Consider the following 22,855-nt stretch of genomic DNA (forward strand, 5'->3'; position numbering starts at 1 on the left):
GCCGGCGGGGCCCGTGAGGGCGCAGCGGGCGAGCACCGCCCTGGGCCTGCCCCGCCCGCCCCACCGCGGCTCCAGCACAGCCCCTCTGCCCGGAGCATCCCGGCCGGGCCCCGCGGTGGCGAAGGCGGCCCCACCCTCCCGCAGCCGCCGTCTTGGGCCCCGAGGGTCGCTTCCGTACCGGTGAGGGGACACAAACTGGCCTAGGGAAGGTACGGGGAGCAGTGAGACACTGCCTCCACAGCCGCACCAACCTTCCCCTGGCAGGATGACTGGTTTGTTTCAAAGCTCTTCCACACGTAGTCTGAGACAGATACATCCAAAATGTCATGATTTTTCTGCCAGTCTTTTCCTATGTGAAAAGGCAGGATAGACATAGTACACTGTTTAACTACATGGAAAGCAGTAAAGTGCAGAGCCCACAAAAGAGCATAGAGCTGCGGATGTCGAGCTGTCCACCCTTCTTCAGGTGGGAGTCAATTGCTTTGTGGTTGGCAGATTCCTGAGCCAAACACAAAACAACTGGAGAGACCCTCCTTTGGAACGGAGGCACCTTACAGTTATTCCTATCTTTCCTGCGGCACTTAACATGAAAATTTTCCACCAGAATACGCCTTTTCCCCTATCACATTACTCTGTTCTCTCTTACACAGAAGGATAATAAATCCTTCATGAGAGGTTTTGTTTAGATTGCTAAAACACGTATTTTGGCAGTCTCCTCCTGTTCTTTCTAAATCAGAGCTTCCACACATCAATATAGGGGGGCTGACTCTACTGCAGGGGCTCTTTAACTCCCAGCTACTTCAGCAAGAATGTCCAGAGCAACCTAATGCAGACACATTGAAAAAGTGACATCCCTTAATGGTTCATCCTTTCAAACTCTTCACATGCACTTAAACGATAAGCCAGGTCACTTTCACCATGTATTATTATACTCTGTGCAGTGCTGAAAACCTTCTGAGTGAAGTAGAAGTGGACTGGTAATAAAAGATAGTCCCATTTGTCCTGTGAGTGAGGAGGGTAAGAAAGTTGCTGGAATACTGAGCCCAGTGACTGTTTCATGTGTCCACTAACTAATGTACTTCCATCTGCCATCCTGAAAGGGCAGAGAAGCCTTTCCTTTGCAATAAAAACCTTGTGAAGTGTTGCCTTGTGCATTTGTACTGACTCAGAACTCTGAAGAAGATGGCAATTATTACCAGTTTTAAAGAATAAGGTATTTTATTAGGTAAGTTCATCTTCGTAACAATGTATGCAGAAAACGACTGAATCACTAAAACAACAAAAAGGTTCATGAAAACAAAAGGATGACTATTTACACTAACTTACTACCACAAACAATGAAATACCTGAAACAGTTGAGGCAGTAAATATTCCTTTCATGTCTTGAGAGATTATTGAACAATAACTTGACATTGTACTGACACATACCAACAGGGGTTCAAGATGTTTAGATAGCCCTGACCAAGCTGTACACTGCAGGAGGCCAAAAAATGTTGGCTATACACTTATGTGAACTATGTCTCTCTGTTGTTTTAACTCATGAAATTGATCTCTTACAGGGAACTTCAGGAAAAATGTTTCCGTATGAAAAAAACAAAACCCTCTACAAGACAATGCTTTGATAGCTGAAGCAGTGATCTTATCCAGAACTATCTCAAATGTTTGTTAGCATTCAGCATATTGCAGGCTTCTTCCTCCTCACAGCTGCATCTAAACAGAAATCATCATGGATGAAACCAAGAGTATCGCATACTGCTTTTAAATATTTTAAAATCCTAAAATCAGGTCTATGAATTACTGCATGTATATAAGAGGTATTTGCCAATAAGCATATTTAGACAGTAAAAAAATACCTTAACATTTATACCTAATTTACAAATATTCCAACACGATAGAACTGATGCTGTTGGGTTTATGTAGGAAATATGCTAGTTACAGAGGTTGGAAAATGAACAGCAGTACGTAATTGAGCCCTTGTTAAAGGTATTCATCAAAACCCAGAGAAATTCTTGTTTGCACCTGTCCTCTATACTATCTATTTTTTTTCCTTTCTCTGCTTCTGCTTCTACTGCGTCTGCTCCTTTCTCTGTGTTCCACTTTACTGCACTTGTCCCCATAGCCTTCTCTACATTTTTTCTTCTCTCTGTGTACATCTGTGCTGGGGCTTCTGGTTTCATTTTTCCTGTGCCGCTCTTCACCAGGGCTTTGACTTGGACTTCTTCTTATGTGCCTTTGCCTGGAACTGCTGTGATTTGAGCACAGGCTTCTCCTGCTCCCTTCATTCATGTTTTGGCTTCTACTATCCTTCTCCTTTCTTTCAGTCTCTCTCGTGTTGGTGCTATGGTATCTGCTTGTGGACTTTCTTTCCCCCTCACAGGAGTTCCATTTGTTTTTCTCTGCAGAACTATCTCGCTTTAAAAGCTCGTACTTCTCCCTATCTTTGTCCTTGTTACCGTGACTACTGGAGAGATCTTCATAAAGTTTTTCCTTCCTCATTTTTGCCTTTCCTTCTGAATCGCTGCTGCTGCTAGCCTCTGAAAACTTGTCTTTTTTTCTTTTCTTAGAATCCATCTTCTTTTGTGCTGCTTTATCTCTGCTGTCAGTCTCGCTGTCACTGCTGCTTACTGAAGTCTCACTGGAGGATGAGGAAGAGGATCTCATCTTATGTTTCTTGTGTTTACTTTTGCTTTTTTTCTTTTGCTGCTTTTTCTTCTTTCTATCTTTCTTTTTCTTTTTCTTCTCTAGACGATCCAACTTCCTTTTATTTTCAAAATAAAGGAGCAGCATGATCAGACATGTTAAGACATACTAGATTACAAAGTTAAGATATACTAGATTACAAAGTCATTGTCTTTTAAAGTTCACTACTTCTGATGACCTACACAGTAAATACTTTCATTTCCATAAAAATATATTGAATTATTTTCCTTTTCCAGCAAAGTTTCACTTTAAAACTTCTAACTTGACATTACCCATAGTATGTAATCCACAGCTGCTCCCTCAAAACAGGAGTAATATGATTTTTTAATTCTTTAATTTTCAAAAAGATAAGTAAGAGATGTCAATTTGGGCCTTGTAACTAGGAATAAATACATTCAGTAGTGCTTTTTTTCCCCTTGTCAGGCTGCTCTGGAGACCTTAGAAAACCACTGCTGCTTTAGCTTGTGCATTTTAAAAACGTATTTTGAAAATGAAAAAATGCAATCAGTATTCATTTTCTACTATTGATGAAAACTGATACTAAAACATACATCTTCGAGTTCTTTAGGCAAATAATACAGATATTCCCAGTAATCTCTTTTTTTCACAACTAGAAACTTACATTTGCTATCTGTAAATATACAATATTCCATCATACACATGCATTCACTGCTGTTTGGCTACTTTCAAATAGTTTTTACTTTGCTTTCTTATTTATGCTCAGAAAATCAGAGACTGAACAGTGAAACTGTTTCCAGTGTATTAAAAAAATCCCTTCAGACTAGTAAAGCCTAAAGGACCTAAATATTTAGTAAACTTCAACTTCTAAAATATAAAGGATTATAAAAATTTCAATGTGTTGGGCCAGCAGAAGTTCAAACAAAAATAACATTTTAAGTTACTCTAACTACATACACATTCCTTACTTAAAAGGAACATAAAATATGCCAACTATTTTCAGAGAATTATTTATTACATATGTGAATACCATATGTACCTACCTACTCAGGTACCTGCTTAGCCATTCACCTTCTCCCCCTCCTCCCACTCCCCACATATGTGACATCTTTTAACCTAAAAGCTTTGTTTTATCTGTATGCTTGTACGGGATCTACATGTCAGTAGTTAGCATTTTTGATTTTAAACATTTTGAGGTTATTTCAGGATAATGTTGCAAATTAAGAGAGAAAAAAAATCTAAGTCACCTGGCACACAAAATCAGTTGGATAAAAGCAAAGCACGGGAACCTCATTAACTCACACCCACAGGGAGCAGTGAGCTGCAAACCCCGGCACAAGCACAGGGTGCAGCTGGGCCAACCTTGGCCCTGGGGTGCAGGGTCAGGTTCAGTTCAGCCACAGGGAGAAGATAAACTTTGTCAAGTTGTAAACCAGTAAACAAGAACACAGAATTTTTAATCATAGAAGAAGATACTGTAAACAATGGAGTGCAGAATAATATTTTAAAATAGCAGCACAGCATCTTTAGTGAGCCAATTAGTAGTTCAGCATCCCAGTTAAATTGGAAATGAGCCCCAGTCAAAGGCATCAAAACTAGATTAAAATAAGCAGATTAAAAAATCGTGCTACATAATGCCATTTGTGGTCAAGTGTATGTTAAACTGAACTGATTTTCTTCTGTACTGATGGTGCTAAATGGCACCAAAGAGTTACAGTGGCAATGATGGATGTAGTCAGAACTACTGCTGATACATATCCCCTCCACTAGGTACCACACGTACCTTAGAAGTTTCTGTTTTTGTTTGGTTGACAGTGATTTTAAAAATTCAACTTCTGGATCATCATCTCCTTCACTTGTAACAAACTCCTAGAAAAATGCAGTAAGCCATTAAATTCTTATGTATAAAAATAATAACTTCATTCAGATTTCTGTTTTAAAAGTGGTGCTTCTATGTACCTTATTTTTGCACAGACCGAAATATATTTGTATTACTAAGTCAGCCTATGACACTTTGGTTAGAGCAGAATACCCCCTATCAAGTGAAAAACCCCGACATTCTCTCTCAGAGCTGAGTAGGTGTTATAATGTGGGGGTTATACAACACGAGTTATTACTAACATATGAAAAAATCCCTGCTAGGGAAAGAAACATTTCTGAAATAGTTAATGAAAATGAGCCAATTTTGGAGCCCACGATTCCCCAGGATAAGTCACTCCATTGCTATCACACTTGGATGAATAGGTTAGACACTAGTCCTGCTCAAACTCAGAGTAATTTAAGCAAATTACTTTTCTGTCTCGGTTTAGTCATTAGGAAAATGGGTAACACATCTACTTCACTGTTGTGTTATTAGTCTTTAAATGTGCACAAAGTCTTCTAGCAATGCAAAATACTGTAATCATATAATCTACATACAGTAACGCAATCAGCAAAGCAAAACTACTTTGAAGACCCTGAATTCCTCAAATTATGTGCATCTGGTACACTACAGTTCTCCACAGTGATGTTTTTAATTTTAGCCACACTCAGAAGACGAAAGAAGAAATAAAGACTAAAAAGCTCTTACAAAGAAACCCCAGCACACCTAACATAAAGCAAACATACTGATATCAACGTGATTCATTTAACAGTGCCCATATGCTACATTTTTTGGGGTACATAGCTTTTTAAAGGCAAAGGTACATCCATCTGCAGAGGCACAATGAACTGTTGATTTACTGGAGATTTCAAGACCAGCTTGTAGTCATCCCCTCTTTACTAGTGGTTTGACTATCCTGCCTATGAACAAAGGTTATTTCAAGGAGTGTATATTAATCTTTCATTTTACACTTTTATCAAAGCACCTCATTTAGTAGTACACTTTGTGTAGTCTAAGTAAAGGCAATTGAACCATTTTCACCCCCAGAAATAATAACTGGAACAATAGTGAATCAAGTAAAAAAACCCCTTCAGATATAGCATTCCTGGCAGTAATTATTTCTGCATATTGCCTCAAACTTTATCCTAAGGGTAGCACTGCATTACAAGTATGCAGCAGAAGCCCTAACCACCCCTTTATAAAAAATTCAATTTCTAGTCACCAAGAAGAGGGATTTAATTTATTATAAGTGGTTTTAAAAGAAGTAATTTATGATTCACCATTCTGTATGAAACAAATCTGGAAAACTCTAAGTTTTTTGACATTTTTCTACTGGTATAACTATTCAGCTTTCCTATGGATATGCATATTTGAAAACATTAAGTAACAATTCACAAGCAATCACATTTAGATTTATAGACATTTTCAGCTTACTGGTAAAAAGATATTACCTGTGATGGATCATTTGCGGTCAAGTTTCTCCCCAGTACATTTTGTTTCAGCGCAAACCCACTGTTTCTCATCTCCGCTATTAGCTCCGAGGGGTGCATTGATGGCCCTGTTCACAAAAATCACAGTTTGAATGTATCATTTATATCTCTCTACCTTTTTTGGACTCCACAGTAGGAATTCAGTTGAAGCTTTGTTAAGTAAAATCACAGCAAAATCAACTCAATAATCTTCTGCTGAGCAAATAATCAGATATGATTTTCTAAAACAGCAGTCTGAAGATTCAGAATGGAAAATAATTGCATTTTTCTTTAAGTACAAGGGGATTCTCTTATGTAACTTTGTAATGTTGAAAACAATATATCAGATAAGTCTAGTAATATATTTTTATTATAGTAAAAAAGCACAGGAGATCTAAATAAAGCACATTAAATAGGACTCAGGTGCCTCCTCTCCTTTAAAACAATGGGAAAATGCACCTCTAATAGGTCACTAATAAACACATTTTTCATAATGACACAAATTCTTGAACTTCAATGTAAAAAGTAACATTAGAAGAATACATATGGAACATAAATAAACACGTGAAAAATATCTATGTCCTTACTTATTCTAGGGATTGCCAAATATACATAGCCTCTAGACTGTTATCTCCTCAGAGATTTCTGGTTTTATTAGCTTGAAAACCATGCTATATTTTTCATTAAAGTAAGTGTTTGGCATTAGGCACATGATTTCTTTCTTTGCAAAAATCTAACAAGGAGTAAAAGATGGGATGTATTATGTATCATTCAGACTTGACTGCATAATTTACAAACCATGTAACTCACTCTTATGCTTTAATTGAATCCCTGTGATCATCATAATGTCGTGTACTTGTCTGATTAGATATCTTTTCTTCACCTTAAATATTCACTCTCTTGTTAGGTCACTTCCAGTAAATTTCCTTCCTAGTCCCTTCACTAACCTTACTGTCAATGAACTGTGTAAGGTAAATCTAAATTAAAAGCCATGTAAAACAGGGTATGCAGCACATGTTTACCATTACTTCAGTAAACTACTGTAAATTATAAGATTAATTAGCCTTATGAAATGTATTGTCCTGCTTTGTGGTTTAAGAGTTTCTTAGCTGTGAAGACTGACAAAACCCATAGATTTTTAACACAGACAAGTATGTAAAATAAAGTGAGATTTTTGTTACAGAAAATATATGGAAAGTAATATAGAACTTTCTCAGAAGAAGTAACATTTTTCTTAGTTTTCCTGTATAATACATTACCTTGCAGAAACAAACAGGCCTACATGTAAAGCAGGAAGGAATAAAACAAAACTTGGGAAATGGTTTAAGGAGCCCCTACATTAATGACTTTCTTTTCACAAGTTCCTTATTTTGCCGGGCAAAAGAACTTTCAAATGAGATACTTTTTAGCCTTCCCTCAAGTTTGCATTTTTCTTAAGTAGGGGATTATTTCCCATCCCCCCTGTAATTTACCAAAAGTGCTTTTTCTGTGTTATAGTGTAATTGTAAACTCACAATTAATCAATGTATATAGGCTCCAGTGTCTACATTTTTGCATATTTCAAATTTAAAACCTTGGTCTGCTTGCCGAAATCTACTCTGGCTGGAACAGAAACTAACATCAGACAAACACCTAACGACAGAATTCGGTACCAGAAAAGGCCTTGATTTGCAAAGTCCATATAAAAGAGCCATATAATTCAGTCAAAAACCCTGTATGAGGAAGCCAAATGGAGACAAAGCATAGAGTCATGAAAGAAGATTTCTCCATACCAAAGAAACCAAAACACTTGACCAATTCAAGCCTAGAATACCCCTATTACTCAAAGAGCCACTGCCTAATGAAGTAACTTAAGTAAGTTCTTAGGTATTCCCCTTCAGTGTTTCAGCATTGTACACATTTTGGTGTGTATCTGATACCTAATTATTCTCATTAGTGTGATTAGACAAATAGAGGAATGCAACTTGTCCAAATCTACACAGGAGACTTGCTAAAGAATCAAGACAGAAGCCCTAACTGTGTGGCTCCCTCTGAGGACTATGGTCAGAATCAAGACCAGAGAGACATGAAGGCATATTGGCCTTCAAAAGCACAGTCCAAGATTATTTTCCAGAAACAAACCTTTTCAGCATTCTTTGTGCATAACACTGGAAAGAGGCAAGCAAAATAACCTCTTCTTTTTTAAGAAAAAGCTTGTAATGAATGCACAACACTATTGAGTTTTGTGCATCTGTTTTCTTGTATATTAATGATGTCAGAGAAATTCATAGCTCCACCTATAGTATTTTAGTTGCGACGCAGTATTACCACGATAAGGACAGTTACCAAACTACTGTTATTCCTATTTTGTGGACGTATACAAGCTGCATCAAATGCATCCACAGAAACTTGGGATTAAAGTGGTTTATGAAATAAATTATTCCTGTTTTGGTCTCCCTACAATTGTGAGGGAAGCAGCAATTTATGTTCTGCCTAGCTTGTGAGGAGATGCAGGAATCTCCAAGGAGCTTTATTAAGTACATTATTTTTACTGTAACTAAAGGTTTTAGAAAACACTAGGAAATGAGATTAAGAAAATAAATCAACCCCATAAATGGAAGTAGAGTCAAAACACAATCCTGTTTCACAACCCTTCTGTGGGCAGACCCCAGCCAGGCATGACATGGGCAGCTGTCCAGAACTGGTTGATTATGGAAGACACTTCCTTGCAGTATGGCATCCTTGCAGTTTGAAAAACATTAACATTTCTGAGAGGATGAAACAGATGAACCTGCTCACACTTTTTTTACAACAACTGATGCCACTGAGCTTCTCAGAAGTTCCGCTGCCCAATGACAGCAAGAGAGCTGTAGGGACACAGTAAGGAGAAAACAATCTCTGACCTGGGAAGTCTAAAGAGACTGTTTTCTACCTGGTTACAAGTCCAGGCTGTTAAGTTCAAGTAAGACATCATATTTGACAATGGCTGCACAGCTTAACTGCAAACCTCTATTACTATCTACTTTCTGCAACAGAACAAGAATCAAGAAAATGTTTATTCTCATAACTCCTTTGCTTGGAATCAAAGGAATCAAATGCTTGGTGACTTTCTTCTCCCATCCATACCTCAATAGACTGCTTTTGATTTATATTTTAATGATGTTGAAAAGCAGATCTGATTTTCTTTGAAATATCAGTGACAGGTTGAGGTCTCTCAGGATTCCTGGGCACAGCTATTTTATGTGACAGCATTGAGGCTTGCAACATACTTCCTTTTGAGATGCTTTTTCACAGAGTATTAAAAAATGCCTAAATCTGTGAGTAAACAACCACATTCCCATTTCCACACTATAGAATTAAATTGGGGATTTCTCCCGGCTAATGTAAATGAGAGACAAAACCTGTAAAAGAAACCCTAAAAACTGAACCTCACTTAACAGAGATTTGAAAAAAGCAACTTCTCAGAAGTGTCCTTGGCTTCCCTATTCCCTATTCAAGTTAAAGCTTAAACCTTGATGCCACCAGGTTGCCTGGTAACCCGAAGTGGTAAATCTTTTCAGCTTGCCTTTGGCTTGTGACCACACTTGTGTCTTCACCCTCCAAGATTGCCGGACAAAGCAGTATTAGGTATACCTGGCAGCCCTATGCTTCAGCTGAGTCATCAACTACAAAACAGATAAGACTGAGCTGAGAGGCTCTCAGTTGGCTAAAATCTTTGGCTATGATGATAGCTTATTATTCTTGAACAGCACCCATCAACTTGCAAAGGGTCACTCCTACATCAGGCACAAAAATCTTTTACATGCTATGAAAATCAATCTGCTCATATACACATTCCTTACAGACTTGTGAGACTGCCTGTGAAGCAGCTACCTCAGTGACCTCATGCAGGTGAAAACATCTAGAGATATTATACCATGAGCTGGCAGAACTTTAGCTATAGGAATCCTGTAAAAATAGCTGATTGCTACAACTTCTGACAGCTAGTCTCTCAGCATTCTTTCATCATCAAGCTAAAAATAAGTTCAAAGTTACAATGTTTCATCATCTGTTTCTTATTCTTCCTGAGACAAGTCAAATACAGTACCTTGCTATTTTTGAATATGACTGTCATGGTTATTTTCTGAATTTTGCATTTTGATAGGAAAAAGAAAAAAATATTTTAAACTTTCCCAGATGCCACTTGGCTAAAACTAAAACATTGATCTGCTTTAAAACCAATTCATAGTCTTGGAAAAGCTTTTTGCCATACAGCGTAATTAACTGCTTGTAAATATGACATTTATTTTTATGCATTAAGACAACTGACAACTGCTTACATTTTCTACAGTTACAGGTACTTAAAATTTTATTAAGAGCTTGCATGAAAAAGTCTCTATAGTTAAAGACCCACCAAAGGATTTTTAAACTTTTTGTGGCTATTATAATTCTCAAGAAACAGTATTTTCAAGCAAAGAGGTTACAGTTTCTTCCTGCTTCTCACTTTCCACAGAAGTTCTTGCAGCATTAATTCTCTCTGTTACCTTCTGTCTAAGATACTATTTAAGGATACAATTCAGACAGCTCAGTTGACTCAAAGAGTTAGGGCACAAAATCTAGAACTCAAAACATGCAATGAAATGTGAAAAGAAGGATTTGAATCTTCACAAAGCACTACCCAAGTACAACCTTAGCCTGACAGCTGTTGGTGCATCTTTATAATACTTGTACAATTAAATAAACAGAAGAGATGTAAATAGATTTTTTCTTAGGCATGTATGACATAATTACAATGCACTGCAGAAGAATATCGTATTAGGATTTCTATAACATACTGTATATTTGCTTTTTTTAGAACAAAGAGCACTCCAATTTCTCATAACACAACTGAGATGAATTTAACAGAATAGTTCTGCTTCTATTAAGCAATCAGGAGGGGAATAGAGTTCTGGATTTCAATTACTTAAGTGCCTACCTTACAGCAAACTCTCCCACCCTGCATTACTGCCCCACTCCTGTCCCAGAAACCAGAGAAACTTATAGATGTAATTAATTTTCTATTCTGTCTGTACTTCTCTTGAAACAGCAAATGCAGAGTGCATGTAACACCATGTTGTTGCCAGAATGTTTCCTCTAGGAGGCATGGGCACTTTTGGGAGAGCAATGCCAGCTGTAACACACCATCTAGCAGGCCTCCATTAGGATGTGTAAAGCACATTTTTCAAATTATTCAATATGAGGGAACAGTATGCTAAGACATATTTTCATAACAACTGTGATTAAATACCACTTTTTCTGCAACAGCTTCAGTAGCAGTGAGGACAGACCATGAAGTTATATTTGCCAGTATCGACAAAACCAGCAGTTTTACTTCTACCTACTCATGATGCACAGTCTTGACAGTATTTGCCCAATTTACCGATAAAAGCTTTCACTACTGTCACCAGTGTAGATAAGTAAACTGAATTATTCTATACAATCAGTCAAGTTTTAAATTATTTTTATTGTGGAATATAAATGGAAAGCAAAGACATAAACAATAATACTGTAAAAATTATTGTCATCTGTGGCAGGGGAAATTGCAGTAACCAGTTGTACTTACATAGTGGCTGCAGTTAACAGAACTATGATATTTAAGGTTGTATGTATGTTTTGTTTTGTATTCTATGTATTGTTATGAAATTAAAGAGAGTACACTATATAAAAGTTACTGGAAAAGGCAGCAGATTCTTTAGAGCGTCATTTTAATTGCAACTATGTGCTTTTATTTTAACTAATGCTAATTTTCTGTATCATCAAAACAGAATATTTAGAATATGGCTTTTAGAATAGGCTTTTCTCCCTTTCTGAGAATGTGTTCTGGCATGGGATATCTTTTAGTTCACAAATGTGATCATTTTAATCTAAAAACATCATCACACCATCACACTTCTTCTGACTTGGTAAGAGAGTGCAATCTACATGAATAAATGTAAACATAGCACACTTGCCTATCTGCTATCAATTTGCCAGTATATGTGGGGGTCAGTAAACTCCATGCTACCATGCCTAAAACTTAATTTATGAATCAAGGACAAGATACTCTCAAGGCTTCTCCTTTATTGCTACACTTCCTTTGTTAACAAGGTAGGCCTAAAGCATGTTTTCTTCACCCTTTCATATACATAGCTTGGACCACATGAGGCCGTAACTCCTCCAAACTGAAATTTATTTGGTTTTCTACTTAACAGTTGTACTAGAGCCATGCTTTGCTGTGGAAAAGTGCATAAATAAATACTTAGGGAGTACAAAAACACCTCTTTTGAATTAACTAGGCTTTAGAAAACATTCTGCTGGTGGGTTTCAGTCCAGCACACGAGGACATGAAGGATAAATATACCCTGAATTCAGAACGCTGCCTTTTCTGGGTGGTAGCAAAGACATATGATAGAATGCTTTTCAGGTTTTGCTTTAAAAGAGAAACTAACTTTAAAATTAGAATAGACAGTTTTGTCAATACATCCATATACTTTCTTGTTTTGTCCTCCAAGTTTTCTATGGCTTTTGTTAGTATGGCTTAAAAGGAAATTGAGCAAAAATGGAAAAAAATTACAGACTGAGCTTAATCACACTCCATAGTCTGTGAACTTTTACTGAAGTTGTGACAGAGATGAGAGTAGACACTTATTTTATCTAAAGGACAAAGAACTATTATCAAAATTATGTGATCATGACACATAGTAAATTTATGCTGCCTCCACTAATTCAGAATCAATCATCTTCTACTGATAATTTTTCCATCTATTTCAGAGATGAGTGCATTCAGACCATATTTACACTTCAAAGCAACTGCTGCAGTTGGCATTGAGAGAAATCAATGACTAAAACCTCTGGCTTTTAATTAGCTCTTTTTCAGAGGGCCTGCAGTTTAACTGTATTTAACACTTTAGCACAGAATTTCACTGTAATTTGCCATGCTTTTGTTATATAGTATTTCAGAGAAACCTGAGTTTCCTTTTTACTTTTTTGGAGTAGTAAAAACCATTTAACATTATCAAACTCCTATTGGAATCCATATTTATTGCTTAAATGCTAAGCACAAGATTTCTAATAGAATCGGTATTTTATGCATTCACACCAAATACCAAAGCTTCTGAAACATAAATGGAGGATTATTCTAAAATGTGACAGTTCTTAAACTATGTGAAGATTTAGTTAAGGTTCCTACTGTTCACAATCAAAGGTCTCAGCTGCAGATCATAAAGGAAGGTTTCACACACTGTATGTTTCTACAGATGACCATTTATACAAATATTCACAGTTAACATATTCAAATACCTTTTCTTTGTTATTACAGATTCAAGAGAACGTTCTAAAAAATTTCTGCATTCCCAATACAATGGAGAATTTTCTCTGTTGGGAAACAAGGTACCATATTTGTCACTAGAAAACTGCAGTGAGATACAGACATAATGTAACATAAACACAGATTTCATTTTTTGCTGTCTCCATGTGACTGATAATTTCAATGATTACCCTGGAAAGGTAGTTCACCTACAAGCTAAAGATCAGTGGAACACACTAAATCATAGAAGATGGAAACAACAGCCACAGTTAGTTTAGGGGCACTCAGGTGACGAAAAGAGAGGGTACAAACTCCAGAACTGGCTAATGAGCCTTTAGAAGGCTGCACCTGCACAGCCATACCTAGAGTGGCTTTATCTTGGGACACCATAAGACACTAGACACACATACATGTTGCTCCATTAGACTTTTACCTTTATTTGCCTGAATTTTCCACAACATGCTAAGCCCTTTACAGTACTTTTTCCTTAGTAATTCCACAGCAAGGATCACATACAGAGCCAGTCTGCTGTAAGACATTCAAAGTAGTCCACAGCAGAGAAGGGTGCCCAGCACCCCCCAGGCTTAGTTTTCACAGGCCAAGGGTGCAAGAACATCTTTTAACCTTACCATCCCCCTTCTAACTATGCTATTCATACAATTTGAGCCACTAGCCTCCCTTCCTAAGATGGTAATACCTTTCTTCATAAAAAAGTAATAGATCCATAGTGTGTTCTTTGTTCGAAAAACCATATAATAAAATTTGTAAGCATTCAAGCTTTCATAGCTTTTTAGTAACCCCTTCCCCCGTCTGCCCAAACCATCATTGAATGGGATAGATTGTTTGCAGAGAAGGAGGGAAAGGGGAAAAACAAAGAAGTATTCAGTTTGTCCTAACTTCACCTGACCAAGAAAGTCACAGGCAATTTTGAGGTGAAATAACAGCATTATTTCAAAACATTTTGCACAGGACACCTAATTATCTCTGTTCCAATCAAGTCAATGGCTTTTCAGGATTAACAAAAAAACCTCACAAACCCCAACAGATGCTGCTGGTTAATGATAAAAAAGGATTGTGAAAACAGGCAAACTTTGAGATGGTAGTGAGCTGGTTTTTTTGCTGGTATGCATTCTGTGTTTTATACATGCATACATATATATACACACTGGCATGTTAAGTCAGAAGCACAACCAATAGTTTCATCTTGTCTGAACTTTGGAAGTTAGGATTTTAACAGTAAAACACCCTGTAAATCAGTTTAGCCCAAAGAAGCACTTTGATTGCCTAATTTACCTTTGTAAAGGCGAAGTAAATCTTCTAAGTTGGTCTCCATAAGCCTCACAGCTGGAACATTCTAACACTACTTTGCAGTTTCCAGTGATCAAAGTAAGTTACTTTATATCTAAAACTAAGAATTTCATAATAGAAATAATGCAACACCAGGGGGTGCAGTTATCATGCAATAATTACACTCCTGGGAGATTACAGACAAGGCTGTACCCCAGGGGTGTGATTATCCCATGATAACCACATCCACTGAAATTGCCTTATTGCAAAAATAATCTCTATTCACTGGTGAGATATTATTCAATAGGTGCTTTTTTTAATGGTAAGATTATTATTTTTTTTGTATGAATTACCAGCCAGATTAGTAAAATGGTCCCAGAAGCAAAATAACCAAGCCACCATGCCCAAGTTAAGGCACTGATTGTAACTTTTTGTTTGCTGAAGCGCTGCAATGTATGTCAGATCTTGAAAGACAGCAGAACACAGGTGTGTGCCACAGACACCCTCTGCCCTGCAGCAGTTTCACTGGAGGAAACTGAAGGCTGTGACTGGTCTCTGCACACAAAATATTCAACACTGAATCCGGAGCACCAATTGCCAACCAGTTTTATGTGTCAAGAGGAACATTACAGTGTAGTCTTCACATCAGATTAAAAGGCAGCTATTCTTCTGCTGAAATGACAGAATCACAGCTTATAAAATTCATGGGAAAGAAAAAACCTACATTGGATATGATGGGGGAGGGGAAATATCTCAGTTAATAACTCTTCTTTTTCCTTATGGAGAAACAGAGCAGGAACTTTAGATAAGTCAACTAAATCAGACATGAGTTTCATTTTCATTTATTTGCACTCAAACGTTTCCTCTGATGCTGAAAACAGTCTGAGTCCAAATAAAACATTTTTTTTTGCTCTTTCTGAAGCAGGAAAAAAACCAAAACACAAACTAACTTGTATCAAGGCCTGCTACAAGTATTTGACAGCAAAGCCAGACCATTTTTTAAAACCTACTTCTGCAGAAATTAGTGATGCCAGTGCCCTTAGCATACCAGATTCAGAACCATGAAGCTCAGTGCTCCCACGACTGACTGGGTAGAGATTCATCACCAGCAGCACACGGACCAGTCTTCCAACACTGTGCTGATGCATGGTGTGCTCTACCAAGGGAGAGTATTTGCAAAGTTTGAAGAATTCTAACCTAAATTTAGCTAGAGTAACTACCACGCACTGCCTAAAAAAAAATTATTCCATTCAATTTGCATGAAAAGGATGTAAGATCGACTTCTATTAGGATGAAAAGATCATAAACCAGAAGAAATAAAGCACTACCAAGTAAGTAACTTCAAAGCAATAGAGCTCCTTCCAAAGAATATAAAAAAATTCCAAAGATTTGCTCTTTAAAAAAAATTTCAGTTACTTAGAACTTAAATTTGGTCCTTCTAATACAATTAATTTCATAAACTAATCAGAATCCTTGTACATTGACTACTAAATTGTACTAATATTTTACTCTGGTTTCACCTTTCTTCCTCATTATATCTGTATTTCTCAGCTGTACCCTTTAATTTATGAGACAATATTTATATTTCGATTTCCTGAAACACGAGCTAGAAATAAATATCCACTTTCTAAATATGGCAATACTTCCTGACCTTTGAAAGTACTATATGCTCTAATAATTTAGTCCAACATTTTTCAACTCTTTGAGAGTTCATTGTAAACATATTTTTACACATTGAGTTATTAAAAAGCCCAGTCAAATAAATTTAATACGCATTCCAGACCTGCTGTATACTACCAGTAATCACTGCCTACCCTTGAAATCCCTATTCATTGCTCTGTTCACAGGCATGTGTTTTAACCTCTACATTTTAGAAACAAACAAACAGCTTCAGAAAAATTGAACGAACTTTACCTGACCTTAGAAGCCAAGTAGTTTTGTACTTTTTTCTTTTTCCTGGTGCTGACAACAATGGCAAATGAAAACTGTGGACTATTAACATGCTTTTAACCAGCTTTCTAAGCATGAAGAGACACTTGTGACACGTGGAAGAGGGGGTGCTTGGGAAGCAATTAATGTACAATTCAATTTGTTTCAAGTGCAAGGGATTTTTTTAAACCTAATCATCAGTTCACAAAACACAGAACGGTTTCATAAAAAGATGATCTCATAAAAAGTCTCTGTCCCTTCCAAACTAGTATTTTCTGGAGTTCTAGCCAGTCTAAAGAACAGTGTGGCAATGGGCATTTTTGCAGTACTATAAAGCAATAAAGAATAATCAGGAATTTAGTCTAGAAAGCAGCCTAGGAGTACATACAACAACTGATAAAGAGAAGCAGGAAGAAACAGAGCTGGAGGCGATGTACTGCACAGAGCAACAGAAGAAGGTTCTTGGAGGTGGAAACAGATGCAGCAGAGCAAACTGAGGATCTGCAGCACTGTAACAACTGGGCAGAACTCTCAGCAATGCAAAGTAATTACTTACTCCCATCCCAGCCAACACAGGATTGCTGTCAGTGTTTCAGCAAAAAAAAAAAACCAACAAACCACACTTTTTAAAAAAATATGTTGCATAAGCTTTAACAAACCATGTGGATGAATTATGAGTCTTAAGAAAAGCAGTGAATTCAAGAATTTATGTTCTCACTTTACTGTAGTGCTTCATTTACACACATTTCCAGAAGTCATCAGAGCAGTGGAATTTAACTTGTTATTAAATCAGACGAAGTTTTAGAAAAGTTGATTAAAGGATTGTATTCCTGAGGCTAGAAAAAGCAGACAACCTTTTATATGATTTTGTAATTAATATTACCACTTTCTCTAAGCCTTGTATTTGCTATGAAATCAAGAACTCTAAACTTTACCTACAGTGTTTTTACATAGTTTCCCTGGAAGAAAGAGAAAGTAGCAGTATCATTACAGCTGACTATTCAAATCCAAGAATAGTGTCTTACAAATTATATATACAAATCCTGATCTGTCGCCCATCCCTATTCCCTAAAAATCCTTCCTCAGCCTACAAGAGTCTAAGCTCAGCACAGCACACTGCCTTCTAAGTTCCAAAGTTGAAAATGAGAGGGCACTGGCACAGTCTGAGAATATCTAAGTACTTTTACACCACTTTCGTTAATGCAAAATTCATCATATATGCTAAATGCTCTCTTTAGGCTTAGAAAGATAGTTTGAAAAGCCACCTGGGGGACATCTCTTCAAGTGGGAAACACCCGCAGCAGTCAAACGTTGCCTACACCTAGGTAGTTCAGTAAGGTTTGAAACAAGCAGTTATTCTTCTACTGACACTGCAAAGTGTCTGTATTACACTGTAATGAATAATAAGGAATGAATATTAAGGTTTGTGCAAGCACATACAAATATTTTCTGCTTTCTCAACCAAATACTCCTAAAATTTACCCCATATCATTTGAACTGAGGTGTGGACAGTGAGTTCTGCAGGACAAAAGCATCTCTGACATGCAAGAGCTGCACAATATAATTCTACCACCAACAAATGCTCTAAGCACAATTTTTTCTAAGATAAGAATCATGCAAGAAAGTGATTTAATTTCATAACCTACTGAATAGAAAGGCTGAGCAAGTCAACTACAGGATGAGTAATACAACGGCATAATCATCAGACAATGCCTAAAAAAACGGAGAGTAAGAGGCACCATTTTCTTTAACTGAACTCTTCCAGGCCTCATCCCAAAGAAAATATGTATCTAAGTGACCTCATTCTGAAAAGCAAGATTGTTGGTAGGCTAAATATGTAACAAACCTAGGAGCTGCTACATAAAATAGATAACCTGAAGGAAGACAGAAGAAAAGCAGAAACCACCAAGTGTCCAACTGTAATGGTATCCCTGCAAAATCCAAGACACAACACGTGACCAAAGCCCAGCAGAGCAAGGCTGAAGGCTCATCCACGCTACCTGATGTTTCTTTAGCATGCCCCAATTTTAAGAAACCTAAAAGCATTACAACTTGGGTTAACTCACAGAAAAAAACCCCAAAAATGTAGGAAAAAATATTATTCAATTTGAATGTTTATACCCACTTCTTCAAACCTAATCTAGCACTAACTGCTGTGTGACTTCAAGGAACAGGAAAGCTAATAGAAGAAAAAAAATTACAGTTAAAGAAGCAACAAGAAGTCAGATGAAAGGAAACCAGGCATTTGGAAATCTAGGTTTCAACTGATTGTCCACTTACAGAAATACAACTACATATTTTAAAAAAATTCATAAACTTCTCCTTTCTACCAAGTGATCAACAAAGATATAGTGATATATTCCAGCTTATCCAAGCAGTTTGCTTGAATTTGAACAGGGACAGTCTTTAACAATCTACTCATTTTTTTGGAGATACAAATTTTGTCATTCTGATCTAAAGTCTTGTTGCAGCTTTTCAGTTTTTGGCACAGATAGGATCAAAACAATATGGAATCTTTTTTAAAAGAGTTACTAATTGAAAATGAGGTCCCTGCAATTTGAAATAATTAACTCAAAATTGTGGATCCTACATTTGGAATTAACTGTTTTCTAGAATTCATCATCTCTTTTAAATATGATAGACTTAAACTTTCTAAAACTAAACGTGATGAGCTCCCCCCATATGTCTAACCAGAACCTTTAAAAACCATTCACTGCCTACCTGAACCATCACTGGAGACTGAACTTGCATTGATTCCAGACAGGCCAAATAAGGGACATTCTCGATCAGTGTTTATATGTCCCCACTTGTGGCATTTAATACATCTCACATTCCGCACCTAAAGGCAATGAAGCCAATTGACACAATTTAGTCAACAATACAGCCTGACATTTACAGAAATGTCTGTGTTATTAGGCATAAGAGAAGCTTTTAAACTCACTGAAAAAGAGATGATAAAATTAAGAGAGTCCATGTGAATGTTCTGCAGTTAGACAACATTTGAAATACACCCAAGACATCCACAGAGTGAAATTTATGTAACTTGCCTGGATACCAAATGGCTGATCTCTGATATTCATATCATCCTTAGCATATCTGTTACACAAACACAAAAGAAACAAATAATCAGTTCACTATTATTTTTTTTTTAAACATCAGATACAAAACTACCTTTTGTTGTTAAGTGTGAACCCATTTCAGAGGTATAATTCTTGTAAACATTGTCTGAAATGCATTTTCAAACATGCATTAAGTATCAAACAAAAATAAAGCTGAGCAAGGAAATAGTTCCAGGTTTACAGGTTTTACTAATTAATTGTCAGGACATGACAAGATCACACAAGTGACCTGCTCAAAAATAAAACAGGGAAAAAAAGGGAAAAAAGGAAAGTATATGAAAGGTAAATAATAAGGAAAAAAAATTATTCAGATAAAATCCAGATATCTTACTTTTCCCGAGGAGCAACTTTTTGCCATTCAAATTTGTACTCAGTCTCTCCCTCTTGCTATAAAACAGAAAACATGGTAAGTTTGAAGTTTTTCAGATTACGTTTTAAGTAAGCAAGAAGAAAACTTAAAGAAATGATGCAATGAAATACCTCTTTTGTTTCCTCTTGGAATTTTCAGAAAGCATGCAAAGAAAAGAAATGATGCATTAATTATATATGCAAAATGCAGACAGTATGCCCCTCTAAGCTAAAGACAAAACATTTTATGGTTTATACCAATCAAGAGTGCAAACACTCAGGAAGTAGCTTTATTTAAATAGAGTGCACTTACAAATAACCAGCCTCTAGTATATAGCTACAAATCCTGTAAATCTAGAATCATCTCCTAAAACTATATTCATTTATTATATGAATAAAAAACTTGGAACATTTTTGCAGGAGTAGCAACAATATTTACTTTTAAGATATTTTTAAGAAAAAGTTTAGCAGTAACTGCTACTTAAGAGATTACTCGTAGAGCTTCTGAAGTTAAATAATTGCAAAACTTGGTCTACAAGAATGAGTCCATTTGCAAGTGATTTCATGCAAATGGGAAAGATGCATTTTAAAGGGAACATGTTTACTCTTAGTGGGAATATATTTTCTTAGTTCTGCTCACAGTCACACTTTGCTAAAATGATGCAAGTGTCCAGCATGTACTTAGTAATTTCCATTTATGACACTACTAAAAAGTCATAGACTCACGAGACACAGCTCAGGCAGCACTTTTGACTACTGAATCTCAGCATTTATTATTTTTATAACTTCTGATAAATAATTTCTTGCTCTTGTATTTTCTATGTTTGACAAGCATCAAGCTGAATTATGGGCATAACTTTTAAACAAAAGCAATCTGCTATATCTGTAAAGGAGAGCAGGCCAAAATACAGGTTTGTGTTGTCTGAATCACTGCCTCGGTAAGGTCCAGTCCTCCTCATCCAATGACTTTATAACTGGCTAAAGAAACACCCTTGGTCGAGGACAGAATTTATGCTGTTTCCTGGAAAGATATTTTATCTGGTCTTTCTCATCAAATTGAACTGTTGCTTAACAAAACCCAACCATTCTCTTTGAAAGAAATTAAAGTTTTGTGAGATCAAAATTATTACATACTACATCTATCTATATATATATATCTGCATATTCCCACATAAAGAATTAAAAAAATCATACCTCCTATCATTACCTCACTATGAACATGTTATTTTAAAATAAAACATACTGTGCTTACTTCATCAAAAGGTTTTTAGCTTTAGTATTGTCTGCCCACAATCAGGAAACTGCAATACCTTTCTTTGCTCCAGGTGGGGCTTCATACATGAAATTAAGACCATTCTTCACACGCTCATCACCCATAAGCAACCTAAATTAAAAGGGCAGTTTGGGGTGTTACACGCAAAACAGTCACATGGGTAACACAAAAAAAAAAAGAAAAAAAATGAAAGAATCGTCAGTATGAAATTATTGTGATAACTAGCATTTTTTTCATTTTTTAATGCGAGTGACAAAATGTGAGTATCCAAAAACGTGAGAGACCAGTCAATGCTTTTGTGTGCTCCATTATGTACTAAAAATCACATATTTCAATCTCAACTGAAAGGTAACATGTCCAGAGTTACGAAAAACAGATTTCTGTGTGATACAAGGTTACCTACTGTCCTGTGCAACATGATGTATTTTGAAATTAATTAGAGGACAGGCACAAACCACTTTAAAAAGTTCTCAAGACTTCTGCTTAATCAGACATCACTTAATGAGTGACTGTGTTCTCCTACTACTACAGTCAGTGGGAGACAGTACTTCAAATTGCTCACAGCAATTTCACTACCATGAAAACAACACAGGAGAAAGAAGCATGTGATCTTAAGCCAATTCTCACCTGTTATCATAGGATTCCTGTTCTTTCAGATACTGTTGCATTAATTCTTCTTGTTTCTTCTTATCATATGAGATTTTCTGTTCTGCCATCCATACCTAGTTAAAATAATTAAGTTTCTACTCTAAACAAATACAAAAACTATTGCAAAATATATTCATGTACAAATAACTAGCTTACTCAGTTTAAAATGCTTAACGAGGGATGATCACCATTCTAATTGCATAAAATACATTATTTTCACACAGTATTTTAACAAATGAACTTCCCAAAGCAGTAATTTTGAGAAATTCCAAGTCACAACAACACTTGCACACTGAAATGACAGGAGAAAATTTGGTAGCTCAAAAGGAAAAGCAGACTCAGAAAACACCCTGTGGGTGCCACTGTCTTCCCGGTGGTGACCTCGGTGTAGTCTCAACACACCCCAAGCCCCAGGTCCCCTCGGGGGTTCCTGGCACGCGGCACGGTTCTGGGGAGGACACCTGCAACCAGCTCGAGGCAGGTATGAAATATTGGGAAAACATGAGCAGTGACAGGTGGGGTTTTCCTGGACGGCGTACAGTGCCTATTTATCCTGAGAATCAGGCGTTGAAAAGCCTGAGCCAGGAGAATGCGACAGTCGTACACACCTAGGAGCAAGAAAACTCGAAACTTCCAAGTATTTCTTAACTATTTTCCCTGCCTCCTCCTTCCTCTTTGCCCCAGCCCCGATGCATCCCAGGACAGTGAGGAGCACTGCTAAGGCCGCTGCGGTGCCGGCAGCCCGTCCCCGCCGGGGCACCCCCGGCTCCCCCTCACCTTTTTGATGTTGGACTTGGAGGCGGGGTGAAAATCCTTCTTGCACATGAAGTTGGCGAACGACTTCCCCATGGCGGCAGCGGGGCGGGAGCCGCCGGCCCCTACACGGACAGGCACAGGCGCAGGGGCAGGGACGGGGACGGAGGCGCTCCGGGGCCGCCCGGGCCGGGCCTTCCGGGTCGGCGGGCGGGCCTTCCGCGGGCG

The 22,855-nt window shown here is 37.2% G+C and overlaps 1 protein-coding gene across 1 annotated transcript; it reads right to left on the minus strand.

The window, feature by feature from the left end:
- Window positions 1-1,199: 1,199 nt before the first annotated feature.
- CIR1 (corepressor interacting with RBPJ, CIR1) lies at window positions 1,200-22,836 on the minus strand. The gene is made up of 10 exons (XM_042041279.1): window positions 22,652-22,836; window positions 21,854-21,948; window positions 21,264-21,337; window positions 20,086-20,099; window positions 19,937-19,992; window positions 19,534-19,582; window positions 19,208-19,325; window positions 5,971-6,077; window positions 4,442-4,527; window positions 1,200-2,758 (listed from the first exon to the last, which is right to left on the minus strand). The coding sequence occupies exons 1-10, from the start codon at window positions 22,721-22,723 to the stop codon at window positions 2,032-2,034; spliced, it is 1,398 nt and encodes a 465-aa protein (XP_041897213.1). The 5' UTR covers window positions 22,724-22,836; the 3' UTR covers window positions 1,200-2,031.
- Between the last annotated feature and the right edge of the window lie 19 nt (window positions 22,837-22,855).

Source organism: Corvus kubaryi, unplaced genomic scaffold (assembly GCF_017639235.1).
Source record: "Corvus kubaryi isolate FWS band 111438036 unplaced genomic scaffold, C.kubaryi_AGA036_p1.0 37396, whole genome shotgun sequence".
Lineage (NCBI taxonomy): Eukaryota > Metazoa > Chordata > Aves > Passeriformes > Corvidae > Corvus > Corvus kubaryi.

What these genes read in the sequence shown, in the direction of transcription:
- CIR1 (XM_042041279.1), bottom strand. Translation starts at nt 22,723, where the DNA reads ATGGGGAAGTCGTTCGCCAACTTCATGTGCAAGAAGGATTTTCACCCC. An exon ending in AAAGTTGCTCCTCGGGAAAA is followed by an intron (nt 19,583 to 19,936) that starts GTAAGATATCTG and finishes TTTGTGTAACAG; the next exon opens with ATATGCTAAGGATGATATGA. An exon ending in ATCAGCCATTTGGTATCCAG is followed by an intron (nt 19,326 to 19,533) that starts GCAAGTTACATA and finishes CATTGCCTTTAG; the next exon opens with GTGCGGAATGTGAGATGTAT.